The following is a 15864-nucleotide window of genomic DNA, read 5'->3' on the forward strand; positions in this document are numbered from 1 at the left end:
TAGCCTTACTGTTCTAATCTGAAAAATTCTGGTTTGGCGTCATATCAATTAACTAAACAATAGTATTTAAAAATTGCTTGATCTTTAAAGTAGAAAGTGCCAGGCTTACACCTGCTTAGAACTGGTGTCCTCTGACCTGTAAATCTTCCCTTATAATCCCAGATGTGTGGGTCCTGTTGTGACTGTTCAGTGTGTGGGGGGGGAGGCGTTTTTCACATGCTTAAAGGCACCCTTGCCATTAGGATTATTTCATTAGGCTTTTACAGTGAAATGAAATTCTGGGGCATCAGAAGTTGGCACTGGTTACCCGCAATATCCAGGAAGGATCATGAAGCGGTGAGCTTTTCAACCGGTTAGTTGGATCTTCCCATCAGCTGAAGGAGTGGCAAACCTCAGGAGGAGGGGGCAGATGCTAGGCTGATGGGGTAAGAGCAACTATTACGATGGGAGCGTGTGAAATCCTCAGTGCAGGATATCTTGATCCTGGGAGCTCAGGTAAACTCATCAGGTCCTTTGAAGTCTATGCATTGAGTAAGGACATTCCTGAGTTATCTTCAGAATCTGCTCCTCCGGGAGAAACAGTTGGCCCGGTCTGGTATGTATGTGATGTCCCAGGCGCTTGATGCTCTGGGAGGGAGAGAGGCAGCAGTTCTGGAGATTTATCAGAAAGCCATGACTCATGGCACATGGCAGCAAGATCCCAAGGTGCCCTGCAAAGAATGGTGCTCAGATATGTGTAGTAACCAACCCCTGCAGAAGAAGATGGACTACTTCTCTGAATGGCTGGTACTCCAGCTATTGAATGGCTGGTGCAGCATTCTAGGGTAGCCACCGATGCAGCTTCATTTAGGCAAGTCCTAAACATCCTGCCCCGCCCACCCTATACAGGTGGCTGTATGAACCTGACCTCCAGCATTTGGTTTGTGCCACATTTGTTCAGAGGGATTACTTCTTCCTCGCTTCTTTCTTAGGCTGCCTTCTTGCCTTTGTTCACCTGTACTTCTCTGCCTGCTCTGTCTCTGGCTCGGATATGGTCAGAACAGGAGGCGGAAACTCAAGGCAGTGGGGGTGTTGACCCACGGTTTATTGGATGCTTGCTCCATGCCCCTGTCGAGAATGTTCGTGGTAAATAACCAATGTTTTGTTATAACCTGTCTATGCAATATTCCCTCCCTCCCCGTTTGGCACTCCCAACATTGCCTTGACTCAGCAAACTGGATGCAAACTGTAGACGTTTTAGCTCTAAACGTGCAGGATGGCTGACACCTGGCTTGAGAGCAGTACATGTGAAAAGGATCTAGGGGTCTTGGTAGACCACAAACTTGACATGAGTCAACAGTGTGATGCAGCAGCTAAAAAAGCCAATGCAACTAAAAGCCAATGCAGCTAAAAAAGCCAATGCAATTCTGGGCTGCATCAATAGGAGTATAGCGTCTAGATCAAGGGAGGTAATAGTACCACTATATTCTGCTCTGGTCAGACCTCACCTGGAATACTGTGTCCAGTTCTGGGCACCACAGTTCAAGAAGGATACTGACAAGCTGGAACGTGTCCAGAAGAGGGCAACCAAAATGGTCAAAGGCCTGGAAACAATGCCTTATGAGGAACGGCTTAGGGAGCTGGGTATGTTTAGCCTGGAGAAGAGAAGGTTAAGGGGTGATATGATAGCTATGTTCAAATATATAAAAGGATGTCATATAGAGGAGGGTGAAAGGTTGTTTTCTGCTGCTCCAGAGAAGCGGACACAGGGCAATGGATTCAAACTACAAGAAAGAAGATTCCACCTAAACATTAGGAAGAACTTCCTGACAGTGAGAGCTGTTCGGCAGTGGAATTTGCTACCAAGGAGTGTGGTGGAGTCTCCTTCTTTGGAGGTCTTTAAGCGGAGGCTTGACAGCCATCTGTCAGGAATGCTTTGATGGTGTTTCCTGCTTGGCAGGGGGTTGGACTGAATGGCCCTTGTGGTCTCTATGATTCCAACTCTATGATTCTATGAAATGCAGCTTTCCTACAAACAGGCTGCTTTCTCTCTCCTTTTTACCAAAGCAGAAATCACTCGGCGATGGGTTTTATCTGAAAGAAAATAGCACCTCCAGACAGAAGTAGTAATAATACAGGAGTTTATTTCTTTCTCCTTAGACCAAGTTGTTGTATCTCACCTCCGCAAACTGAAACCTGGTTTGCAGCAAGCGTTCTCCAGAAAGTATCGAACATGACACTAGGCATGTTTTGAGCCTTAAAGGCTGAAAGCGAATGCCAGTTCTCTGGAGATGCAATCTTGTGTTTATGCAAGAGCTGGAATTGTTGCCTCCACCCACACCGCCCACTCTTTTTAGCCAATGGCGCATGAGCTAGACATACTCACATACACAGTAAAATGTAGTATGCAGAAAAAGATTCCTCCTAAGGGTGGATGTTAAAGGAATGGGGAGCAAAATACGTTACTGGTAGAGAGCATGGTGAATGAGCCCCTGTCTGAAGAAAGTTTCACTCTGAAGATGGGGAAGAAGGGAGGAGTTCTCTGCAGACTAATTAGATTAGACTTTTGGCAAAAAAAGGGGGGTTATGTGATGCGTAAGGCAAACATATAAGCCTCTTTCATATATTACTTGCAAAAAGAGAGCATCACATTGTTGCTAGAGAGTGGGGCCATGCTCCTGCCCCCCCTTATTTATTTATTGCTTTAGGATCCACACTTTGAGAAACTATGGTCAACAAAGTGGTATCGCAACATATATAAAATATAATCAAGATTCAAATGGGCTATAGTACTTTTAAAACAGCCATTTCCTGACATTAAAAGCCAACAACCCGCACAGAAAAGCAAAGGCCTTAAGGAAGAGAGAGGCCTAGGCAGCCATGGATGAGCCCTGTGGGGCCACCACCAAAAAGGCCCTGTTAGCAGTGCCACCCACCCACAGCCACATCTCTTCTTCACTGGCAGACACTTCAGTTGACACCATGTGGGTCCTGGCAGGCTGGTCTGGATAAACATGGAAGATCACCACCGGCACTTTGAATTGAACCCAGAAACATATCTGCAATGAGCACAAACGAGTACAAACTGGTGTAATTTGCTCCAACCACCTGGTGTCCGGAGTGGAGTCCCTAAGGTGGTTGGATGGTGGGTGCCTTATATGCCTCCTTCTGGAAACTCCTGCTAAGCTGGTGCCAAACGTATTGCTCTGCTTTCCTTTGGACCACATTGGCAAGGCCAAGAGTGGGGCCTTGTCATCTGGACAGCCCAGGACCTCCATAAACACTGCCCAGGTGTGCGCCCCAGAGAGGTCACTTCAGCGCTGCTAATGCAGCAAAAACAACGTGGGAGGCAGCATTCATGAATTGCCGGTCTCTGCAGCCACAGCGGGTGTTGTGATTCTCCAGCATTTTGACTTCACCCCTGGTCTCTCAAGACAGATGGGTGCCAACAACAAACTGGCATCCATTAGTAGCCACTATTTTTTCATCTAGTTGAAGTTTCTGGGCAACTATTGTCAGTCACACTGCCAATAGAACCACAAATTAGTGTGTTTATTTGTGAAACAGCCGTGGTGTGCCCCGTTTCTCCATCAGTCCCCTTTCCCCACTCACTGTAGCAGTAATTTTTTAATATATAAATTTAGTAAATAAAAGAAGGAGTCAGATTTTGCCCCATAACAAGTCGGGGGAAGGACGGGCCAGGGGACCAATGGAAGAACAGGGCAGGAGAAGCTGCAGTACTTAAAACTTACAGAACTAACAACACCACCCTGATATTTTGTGAGATAGCGGTATATAAATACATTCATTCATTCATTAATAAACCTTTGATAGGAAATGCACAGAATCCCAGATTTGCAAACTGACCATTCTGTTGGAGAGGAAGACATTAAAAATAATATATATATATTTGTTGGCCTTGAGGTTTTCTACAGCCAGTTCTAATAAGAGGCCCTCCGGGAATAACCAAGGCAGTGAGAATGGCTTCCTTGTTGCATGTAATGGGAAATCAGCATCAGGTTTACAGAGGTTTGTTCAGGTTCCACAGTCGGTATCTTTGAAACTTCTCCGACAGAAGTGCTTGTGTTCTGCTGAATTGTAATAAGGTTGTGTCAGATTCCTCCCTTTCTCCAGCTGACTTGCTGTACTAGAATGCAACCAGGTGCCCTTGTTTGTTGTTCATGCTGACATTGGTGACTATCGGTTGGCTCACTGTAGAAACAACAACAACAACAACAACAACAATTTATTATTTGTACCCCGCCCATCTGGCTGAGTTTCCCCAGCCATTCTGGGCGGCTCCCAACCGGATATTAAAAACACAATTCAGCATGGGTTAAGTGGGTTATGGGTTAAGATTCGCCCCAAAGCTTTGTAAAATTAAGTGCTTTGGGTTTGTTCCAGTTAAATGATGCAATCCTGCAGCCTTGCCCTTGCCAAAGACTTCCACGTCCCTAGCCTTTGTTTTGTTTTGTTTCATTTTATTGCCATTATAAACTCTCATGCTTAGCACATTGAGCTTATTAACAATTTCCAGAGGGGTAGCCCATGTTACCGCTTGGCAGCAAAAAGAACAAAGAATCTTGTGGCACTTTGTAGACTAACAAATTTATTACAGGAGCATAATCTTACGGATTTTTAAAAAACGGGAGCGAAAGTTTAAATTCACAGGGTTCTTTGAGTAAGCAGTGTATCAGATTAAATGGCATGTAATGTTAATGGGTTTTTAATGGCCAGAAGTGCTTGAGATTTAAGATTACGGCAGACGTTTTGATGACATGGTTCACCCCGCATTGTCTGTGAGTTTCGAAGTGTTTCCTGCTGCATTTGGTGTTGGGCCGCTGGAGCAGAATGTGTTGCCTTCACCCAACATTATGAGCATCCTTGCCTCTCCCCCCCCCCATTTCTTTTAGGTCTGCCAGTTTGTGGTTTCGGTGAATGGGCTGAACGTCCTCCATGCAGACTACAGGACAGTGAGCAATCTCATCCTGACTGGTCCTCGAACCATCGTCATGGAAGTGATGGAGGAGATAGAGCCTTGAGGAGGACACTTTGTACGCTGCTCCCACCACGTGCTTATGCGAGGAGATGAGGACATATACCTTGTCCAAGACAATTATCCTGCCTTCAAAGTGCTTTCCTCCCTCCCCTACACCCCCAGTTTACCAATAATAAATACTTGGGTGGATACGCTCTTCAGCCAATGTTCGTACCCAAGTGGATCCGTGGTACTGATGTGCAGACTCACCTGCGCTATGCTATGGGCCAACTGCATATCAGGGATGTAGCCAGCTCAGGTGGCCTGCATCACAGATGGCTATGGCACCAACAGAAGGGCCAGAATCATGTCAGGAATCATAACCTCGCAGGTTTCCACCAATGCTATGCCGCCCCTCTTTAACTTCACAATTTTATTTCTGCGATGGAGTAGCCGCTGAGAGCATCCAAAGGACTTTCGCCTTGGGAATTGGCAGCATCGTATATTTTCATTCGCACTTGTTATCGGAACTGTAATGTGCCAGTTGAAAGCATCGCCAGGTGGTGTGTGTGCGTTGCTTCAGGATGCTGTAGCAGAACATCAAAGTCTAATAAATTAAAAGGAGATGTGGGTTACAGCAAATGTGGCCTAAGTGAACAATTTGGATACACCCCATGCATTTTTCTGGCATTAAGTCTTAAGTTGCAGAATCATCAAGTTCAAAGGGACCCGAGGGTCATCTAGTCCAACCCCCTGCAACACAGGAATCGTTTGCCCAATGTGGGGCCTTGAACCCACATCCCTGAGACCAAGAGTCCCATGCTCTATCCACTGACCATTGGTCAGTGACTGAGCACATGCTCTGCATGTAGAAGGTCCCAGACTCAACTCTTGGCAGCTACAGCCAAGGAAGTAGCGATCAGAAAAGCTTCTGGCAGAGACCCTGGAGATCCACTGTGAGGATCTGGGTTTGCATCTCTCCTCAAGCTTCCTGGGCAAGTCACTATCTCTCATCCTAGCCCATGTCAGAGTGTGGATAAAATGGGATAACCGCCTTGCGTGTCACCCTGCACTCCAGAGAAGTGTCAGGATGTAAATATGAGCAAATAAAATATTTCTCAGTCTCGATGCCGCATCTTAAAAATGAGGACAGTAACGATCTACCTCCCGGGATTGTGGTGAATGTAAAAATCCTTCAAACTTGTGCATTAACTGAGCTTTCATAGGCCATATAGTTCCTTGAAAAGCGTGACTTTAATAGCACCATGATAACTAACAGTATGATGCTCAGTGGCTTAAAAGAGCCTATTGCGTGGAATGACTGGATCTGAGAGGCTTTGTTTAGCCTCGTTTTCTAAATGCTAAAAATAGAGGAAGCTGCAGCCATACCTGCATTAAAATGTGCTTCTTTCACTGTTGAGTAATATGCGCTTGCTTTTAAAAGAGCAGAGCTTTCACTTTTTGTAAACTCACATCAGAATCATTGTTTTGAAGAATGCTGAATGAACTACGTCAAACCACGGAGCTTGTCCTACCTTAGAGCCAATTTTGCAAAATATTAGACAGCAGGATTTGGGGGTTGTTGTTTTTTCAGGGTGTTGGAGGTAGTTTGGGGAAAAACTGAATTATTTCTCATGATGTGGACACTCAATTAATTTTTGCTGCAATAAACAGGTTTTTTCACATTAGGTCCGAAACCAAAATATTGTTTGTTTTCAGCATAAATTCAGATTCACAGACCATGATGAAGCCCCTAGATTGAAATGTCTGAATCCCCCTTTTAAAACCCAATTCCTGGTTGAAGCTTTTAGAAAGGTGAGGGGTGTGTGTGTGAGAGGGTGTGTGTGTGTGTTTAAAATTTGGCAGCATATATTCAATAGCAAAATTCAAACACTTAATAATTCTACTTGACCCTTTCTTTTTTTTTTATAAGAATTTATTGGCATTTTTCTATAACAACATATACCCACACCCACACCTACAATTAAACAAATGCAAAACACATAGAACAAATACAAACAGTGTCAAGTTTTCTTATTGCATCTTTCTAGGAAAAAAAAAAAATTTCTATTTCCGTATCTTGACTATTGACTTCCCCTGCCTTTTCACCTTCGAGTTTATATCCTAAGTCTCTTTTATAACCATTTCTCCTAACAAAAAAAAAAAAGAAGTTAGATTCAGTTGTATAATTACAATCAATTATATCTTCAACATTTTACTAAAAATACATCACTACATCTTGATCTCAATCCTCTTATTCCATAAACATAATCCACTTAAATTTACTTTATTTATACTCCACCTCACTGATCTTCACAGCTTATTCGATCAAATCTATCTCTTCTATCCTTAAGATTGCTGCTAATAACATGATAACTTGAAATATCTCCTTTCATGTTCAAATAAAAAATATAACAAAAAATTGTTGACAGTATTCACCCTCCGATTTCAGTTTACCATATCAGGCTACCTTAAGTATTACTTAATGCTTCACCCCACACCCCCTCTGTCCATTATTCTTCTCCTGGTGGTTTCAACACTAAACTTCCATGTAGCTTCCCTCTCCAAACGTCCACAGATCCAGGCACAGTCCAAACCTCTCCCTGCCACGAGTTCAGAGGTATCCATCTCATCATCTCTCAGCTTCTTCGGTTCTTTGTAACATTCCTTTTCTTCTTGTAAATACCTTAATTCTCTGTCCCTGGCCCCCGAGCTCACACCTCGGGGACTGGATATAAAAAATCTTGACGTCGCCTTGGGGCTGCCACCCCCAGAAAGCGAATTTCTTCTCCGAAGTAGCTCACTCATCAGCCCTCTCAGCTCATTGGCAAGGGATTCTTCCAAAGTGTCAAAAGTTTTAAAAGCCTCCTCTGTGGGCAATTGGTTCCATTTCAGACCCCCACACAAGACTTTGACTTTTCTACAAAGCAATTCCACCTTCAAGGCAGTGAGTCTCTGTTCATCCGTTAATCCAGAGTTCAATACCAGTTCAAGGACGAAACCCAGCATACTGGCAGAGGAGGAGGAAGTGGGTGTCATATTTCTACTCCCCTCTTTGTTCGTCGCCATTTTCCTGATCTGGAGCGCAAGTACCGCAACTTTAAATGGAGATATTTTCCTCTAATTAGCTTCCCGAAAGAAAAGTTTGCCAGTCTCATGTGTCAATTTTAAATACATTATAGCCAGTTCTGTAGCAGCAATCACTCAGATTGGTTAGATTCTTGAGCTCGAAGGGAGGGAGGCAGGCTGCCCTTCTCCTTCCCCCCGGATCGTCCCAAAAGCACGATTTCACTCAAATTCTTTACTCACGACCACCGGGTTCCTTTAGCTCCATTCTTCACAGGTAGAACTTAGACGCTCACCGCGGGCTCTGTCGCCGCATTTGCATCCCGGTTGGGGCATGTCCCCGAAGCCCGGCTCCGGTTGTCCCTTCACCCCCACTCCCCCTTTACAGGGGGGCAGGGGAAGGGTTCGGAGCCTCCGCGGGCGCAGCCGGGGAGCCCAGGGTGCGGGACGCTCTTCCCGCACCCCAACCGGAGCCGCGCGCTGCGGTAGCGCGGCTCCTAACCCCCGGGATGGACAAGGCGCTTCGGACCCGAAGCAGCCTTCGACCACCCGGCGATGGCGTCGCCGCCGGAAGTCCTACTTGACCCTTTCAAATGTGACTTTAGAGAAATTCACTCCTGTTTGTGCAGGGGAAATGTACATTTGGATATAGGGTTGCTTTGAGCTACAATAAATTGTGATAAATTTCGAAAGAGGGGGAAATATTTGTGCCAGCTTTGTAATTTCTTGCTCCGATGGGGGAAGGTGTGCCATAATTTTTTTGAATGTATACATATTTATATGTTTTCCACAAGACCGTGTAAGCTATACATAGCAACGGTATTCTGGTACTGTTCGATTTATATATGTTAGTTGAGTTTTTGAATAAACCTTTTTAAAAACGTGATTTGTTTGTGGCCACGTGCAAAAGAAAACGTTACTATCTCGGTGTTCTTCTCCAGGGAAGGGGATCTTTGACTCATGGGCCAAACTTGGCACATCAGGGCGTTGGGGGCAAGTCACACCCTTTGTAAGCCACACCCTGTGGGGCAGGATTCGGCCAAAAAGTGCTTTGCCAATGCCAGTTGTTGGGAGCTTCTGCAGCAGGATTGACCATGCATTGGCTGGTGTAGGGAGACGTTCAACCCTGTTCATTTTGGGTGCACAAGATCACTACCTGCATGAATTTTCCTACTTGTCAAATTTGGCTTGCGGGGCGGATTCTGATAAGCCAGGAGGCTTCTCCACCCACAGTCACACAACAGCTTTATTGTGTGTGTGCAAAGGGTGAACGCAAAGTAGTAGCTAAAATGCCATGTTGTTACACGGCCCTGTTCATCAATAAATTTTTAACAAGGCCCTTCTTTTTGTAATAAGTAAGAGCTCAAGGTTAAAGTGGCCTTAACTTCACCCACTGTTTTGCTCACATATAAGCAAAGATCTCTTGTATACTCCGTGACCAAGAAGCTTTTTTCAAGAGTGCTCTGTATACTCAACGACCCCCTCTTTTCTTTGGGTGGTGGTGATCTGTGTTGTGGCAAGTTGTGGCAGTGCTTGAGTGACAGGCGTATTGTGTGACAGGAGACCTTGTGCCTGAATGCGTATTGCAGCGCAAATGGGCATGGACTCCTGACCCACTCATTTTATTTATTTAAGCGGTAAGTGATCCCAGAGCAGGTTTTGTGGTGTTGTTTCTACAGTCATTTGCAGTTTTGTGTTTGTTTCTTCCTACACATTTTTGTTCTTTGTTTTCTTTCCTTGTTTTTCCTTTTTCCCCTCTATCGCTTTATTTCTTTATCATTGAAATTCTTTCAGTAAAATATTAATACCAAATTGAAAATAAAAATAAATTCAATCAAGCAGTATAGAAATTTTATGAAAAAAGTAAATAAAAAAGGAGAAATAATGTATTTGCCTGCCGCTGAAAGGCAGGTGAGCCTGTCTGGGTGCTCTTTCTACTGCTGGGTGCCAACACTGAAAAGGTCCTCTCTATAGTAGCCATCTGCTGCACCTCCCATAGAATATCTTCCCATGAGTGAGGAATTATTATTTCATTACTTACTAAATTTATTAGTCACTTTTTTCCAGAAAAGCGAAACACAAAGCCACTAAAAAATATGAACATTAAAAACAAGGATAGACAACACATATACACAAGATCCAGCTCAACCCCATCCCACTAAAATATAATAAAATCAGATTCAAATTCTTGACAGAACAATGTTTTTGCCCGCCCCCCAAAAAATATAGTGGTGGCACCAGATGTTAAAGTTGAAAGGGACCCTTTTAATGTTTAAGTCCAGTCAAAGGCAACTATGGGGTTGTGGCGATCTCACTTTTAGGCCGAGGGAGCCGGTGTTTGTCCACAGATAGCTTTCCGGGTCGTGTGACTAGCATGACTAAACCGCTTCTGGCTCAACGGGACACTGTGAAAGAAGCCAGAGCGCATATGGAAACACCGTTTACCTATTTGTCTACTTGCACTGGCGTGCTTTCGAACTGCTAGGTTGGGAGGAGCTGGGACAGAGCAACGGGAGCTCACCCCGTCATGGGGATTCGAACCGCCGAACTTCCGACCAGCAAGCCCAAGATACTCAGTGGTTTAGACCACAGTGGCACCAGCATCCCAGCACCAGACGTCCCTCCCCGGGGAGTCCATTCCATTAATGGTGAGTTTGCCACTAAGAAGGTCTGGACTGTTGTCACCACCTCCACCCCTCCCTCAGAGGGGACACACAAAGTAGGGCCTCAGATGAAGACCGCAGGTCCATGTTGGTTCATGTGGGGAGAAGCAGTCTTTGAGGTGCCGGGGTCCTGATATACAGGTGAAACTCGAAAAATTAGAATATTGTGGAAAGGTTCATTTCTTTCAGTAATTCAACTTAAAAGGTGAAACTAATATATGAGATAGACTCATGACATGCAAAGCGAGATATGTCAAGCCTTCATTTGTTATAATTGTGATGATTATGGCGTACAGCTGATGAGAACCCCAAATTAACAATTTCAGCTTTGGGGTTTTCATCAGCTGTGCACCATAATCATCACAATTATAACAAGCAAAGGCTTGACATATCTCACTTTGCATGTCATGAGTCTATCTCATATATTAAACTCCAGTAGCTAATGAAAACAATTGCTTACACAAATGGACTTTTCCACGATATTCTAATTTTTCAAGTTTCACCTGTACTTATAAGGTACATATTGGGCCATTCAAGACATTTGGGCACCTGAGGTGGACTCCAAAATGGTGCTTCTCTCAGTCCCGGGGAAGGAGGATTGAGGGAAGATCTACCTCAGGAACAAGGGTGGAAGGAGATTGACATTGGGATCTGCTGCCCTGGTGGATCCTGCCATCTGAGGCAGTTGCCTCATGGGTGGGTCGGCCCTGGGTTACATAGAAGGGATAATAACACAGTTAAGCCCATGGAGGTTGGTGTGTGTGAAAATGAAGTGACCAATTATTCAGCTATTTGACGGATCTCCTCTGCAATTGCACATGTACCGAACAATGTATTTATTATTTTATTTATTGGATTTGTATACAGCTCTATACTCAGAAGTCTCAGGGCGGTTCATAGAATAGATCACAATATATAAAATGAAAACAATAACCCAATAACACACACACACACCCCACCGCAGAAAAAGCCACTGAAACAGGTAGGCGCAACCGTTTCTCTGCTGCTAAAGCCAGTGGCAAAATCTGCAACCGTTTCAGAAAACGGCATCCTCTGTGACACGGCGAAGCGCCGCTCTTTGCATTGCAAAGGAATTCATCCCAGTGCTGTCACAGCAACGAAACAGTTTGATGTGTGCAGCACCTTCTTCCAAGCATATTTTATGGCTTAAAAAGAGCTTAAGCAAAGGGGCTTTCACAGAGCCAGCTGCCTGATGCTTGATGCCTATGCGAGATGACATCTTTATGAAGTATTTAGGGGTTGGTACTGTTCCCACTGCATTCCATTAAGGGAAATGGCACAGCGCAGAGGCATTCAGCATGGATAATGCTTATCTCAGAATATTCTTTCGAGAGTCTCTTAATTTATTCTCCGGCATAAAATCTGCCAGCTTTCTATGTTCCCGAGACAATCTAGCATTTCCCTCCAACTCTCAGTTTGGCTCTTGTGTTTATTTATTTCTTTTTAGGTAATATCATCCTGTGACTTACTTAATAATCTCTTGCCATTCCCCCTCCCCCTCTGCTGCTTAGGGAAAATGGGTCACAATTTAGCTCTGCAGTGCCATACAGTGAGGGTGGGTGGATTTTTGCATGTTATTATAGGTCCTTGTATAAACCTCTGGGAGTTATCTGCTTGCCTGCTGATTCACGTTATACTGTACCTCTTTCTGTGTTCCCAGATAGGGCAGAAATTAAACTTTCTTTGCATTTTAACGAGAAATTGTTTAATACATTTCCTGGCCCCCCCCCCCCGAACACAGCCAGCCTTTGAAATTCACACACCTACGAATTTTGCAATGCAGTTCTCCAGTCAAGTACTGTGTACAAACATGCATATTCTGAGCTACAGTGTGCATAATAATACATATATTAGTGATAATAATATATAAAGTTTCATTATATGTGGGGTCTCAAAAATGTAAGCCTCCAAAAATGCAAATAAAGCAAACTGCATATAAAATGTGTTTTATTAGGAAAAATTCATACTAAAATGCTGGTGAATTTTCATAATTTACAATATAAATTTGAAAATGGTCTCTCATATAAAGTTGGGCTATGCAGGTGTTGGCTGAGGAGTAAAGTCATGTAGAAGCAGAGAAGTAAATGTACATAATCATTTTTTCCCCCAGTTGTTGGAGGTAAAATTGAGACTAAAACTCCCTACTTACAGCTTCATTCTCACCTGCCTGAGGTTAAAGACAGACTGGGAAAGCATATGCAGGATCGAAGCCACTCACTCCTGCCGATAGTGCTAATAAAACAGGTGGTTATTTCGCAAGGAAATCCACAGCGAAAGAAACAATGCAATAAGTAAAAAAAAAAAAAAACATATATCAGAGTGAAATTTACACATAAATATACACATGCAAGTGAAAACAACATACCCAAATGCATTATGCTAGTGGAAATTGCTTTGCAAAAATGTCACGATAGGCAAAATTGGCATAGAAAAGTGTATCGTGAATTTTTTACCAAAATGCTGAATTTTCACAAGGACTGTGCTAAATTCACAAGCAGGTGTGGCAATGTGAGGAAGTGAACATAGGAACTGAGGAATTAGAAAGCGAGAGAAACAATAATTGACAGGTGCACCCCTCCCTATGTGAAAGCACACACAAAGGTGTGTTTCTTTGCATGACTTAAAAAGGAATGGGGAGGCACTCCCCTCACGACATGGGACCGGCTCTCTGTTACAGACAGAAGCTTGTGAGATTTAAAGAGAAGAAAGGGCACTGCTTTCTTATTCCGGTAGATCCCTGATTGTGATTGTGCCTTGCTTCGTTGGTCTTCCAGCATTGCTTCAGTAGCTGTAATGACCGTTCCCCACATCAAATGGGGTGCGCATTTTGTGTGGTCGCGCACAGCCCCCTTAGATCCTTGGGCGGAATCTTTTAGTCATCTTCGTAAATGGGGGATGGGATGGGGTGGTGACTCCACGCCCCCAGTGCGGCGGCAATAACAGGGTTCCCGTTAAAGGGGCTTGGGGGAAGGCATTGGCCATATGCCCAGAGATTGTCATTGCCCTCCCCCTCAAACGGTGGCAAACGGGGGGTGGGCTATCTGCTTGAACGCATGTTCTCCAGACTTAGCCCAATCCCCACACATGTTGGATAACCCTGAAGTTACCCAGACCCCCGGCTGGGGGGCTGGGAAGGATAAACACCCAATGCCTGAGCCAAGGTCTTCCTACATCTGAATCTTAATAAAGTTGTGGCCAATTTTAATCCATAGCATGTTGTCTTGTGTCATTATTCCACTCAGGGGCTGCAGGGGGTTTGGGGGACTCTGCCTGGCCACACAAAAGGTTAGATCTAGTGTGGGTGGCAGGACAGGCAGGCCAAACCACTAAGCAGAATATCACTTAGATCAGTCAACCATAAGAACTGCTGACTTTTCTGGATTCAACTTCACAGTGCCACAAGACAACAACACTGTGACCCATAAATGACCCTAGTTTTTCAACAATGTTTTTCTTCAGCCAAAGCCTGTTTCTTTAGACAATGGCAGCTATTTACAAGCTCTGAATCTGAACAAACTCCTTTTAAAAAAAAAAAAAACCAACAACTCACAATTACGATAGATTGTCGAGATGTGACTTTTAAAAATGAAACACTCCTTTCTGTTTACACAAAGTGCAAGTAACCCTCTCTTATTTGCACTAGTGCTATTTGCAAATGTGTGACTTGGAATTTGCCTTTCAGGTAAACACACAGTTTCATAAGAGCTGGTTTCACTACATAGACTCTATGGCCTGTTTTCTAGGCAGTTGCATTTTATTTGTTCTCATCCCAAAGAGCATCTGATCAGCAGTGAGATGTTTATCTTGCCTTAAAGGCATGGCCCTCCAGGATAGACCCCAGACTCCAGAGATGAAATGACTCCTGAGAGGAGTGCAGAGAGAAAAAATGCCACAGTACATCTGTAACAGCGAAACTGGACACCTCCATCTGCCCCAGCTACAATAAAACAGGTCTCTCCTGTATAGGTTGTGGGAATGTTCAGGGAGGCAGGAGAGGATATATTGTTTATTAACATCCTTCTTAACTTGTGCTAGCAAGTTCCTTTACTTAGCACAGATTCATATTCCCCTTTTAAATGCACAGCGGGTAGGTGGTTACAGGCTTGTGGAAGCCTCTCACTATTAGGTTCCTGGTAAGTTCCCTTATATCCCTTTTTAAAGAATAAACACACCACAATCTTGTGTAAAGTATATAAAAGAAGTTTACTCACATTCAGTTCACAGTTGGATCCCTGAAGGCAGACTTAGTTACAAAGTATATGCATGTGGATCTATCCCATATGGGGAAAATCCCAGTGTCCTCTGTTGGCTTGAAGGCAACAGAGCATCTCTAGCTAAAAAGCTGCTCCAATGACAGAGGAAGTCAGAGAGAGAGAGAGAGAGAGAGAGAGAGAGAGAGAGAGAGAGAGTGCTGCGTGCCTTGTCCTTTTGTTACCTGGACAGGTAAGGTCACACCCACCTCTAGTCACATGCAAAGGAAGTATGCCCCAGCCAGGAGGAAACAGAAAGTTTTCAAATGGCTGGACCAAACATCCCCCCACATGTCCACTCTAGGAAAACAAGGAATTATGTACTTAACTGCTACTTATGTATCACATCCCACATTGGTCTCTACAACCACAGCAGGTGCTGTAGCTCTCCATCAGTTTGACTTCACCTGCAAAGGCACACTTTTCCATGGTCTTCTGAGACAGACAACAACAAAAGACAAAACAAAAGACATGGCACACCAGGATGAAGCCTGGACCCCAGAGGTGCAATTCCCCTCTTCTCCCTTCCACAGAATGTGGGCTTTGAGCCAAAACTGAGGGTGGGAGGACAGAGCAATGTCCCGCATTTCTCAACAACCTTTGTTGTACTGTGCAGACTTTATACAAATCACATAACCCAGCCAGCAATATGGGTTTTCCTGAGTCTAAGCTCATAGGGTGCATCCAGACTGTTGCTATTTGAGGTTTGGAGTCAATCGCATAGTTGCAAATTCAGATTGCACGGGAGGTCTTGCACCACAAACCCGCTTCCCTAAAAGATCAGACTTTTGGTGACACGGAAAGTGATGGGTTGCTTCGATTCAACCACCATCTAACCTCCCTGCAAACAAATCAGAATGAATGCCCAATAAACAGGTTGTCTGAAAGCACCTATTGCCTTCAACAT

General features: G+C 44.2%; 1 protein-coding gene across 2 annotated transcripts in view; it reads left to right on the forward strand.

The window, feature by feature from the left end:
* The window catches only part of DEPTOR (DEP domain containing MTOR interacting protein), a 58442-nt gene extending 52022 nt beyond the window's left edge, over nt 1–6420 (forward strand). For both annotated transcript variants that reach the window (XM_033155793.1, XM_033155794.1), the window contains exons 10-11: nt 4893–5033; nt 5065–6420. In XM_033155793.1, the coding sequence (XP_033011684.1) occupies nt 4893–5021 (129 nt within the window). In that variant the 3' untranslated portion in view covers nt 5022–5033; nt 5065–6420. The remainder of the gene's footprint in view (nt 1–4892; nt 5034–5064) is intronic.
* Nucleotides 6421–15864: the final 9444 nt, after the last annotated feature.

The sequence above is a fragment of the Lacerta agilis genome, chromosome 7 (assembly GCF_009819535.1).
Source record: "Lacerta agilis isolate rLacAgi1 chromosome 7, rLacAgi1.pri, whole genome shotgun sequence".
In the NCBI taxonomy this organism is placed as follows: domain Eukaryota; kingdom Metazoa; phylum Chordata; class Lepidosauria; order Squamata; family Lacertidae; genus Lacerta; species Lacerta agilis.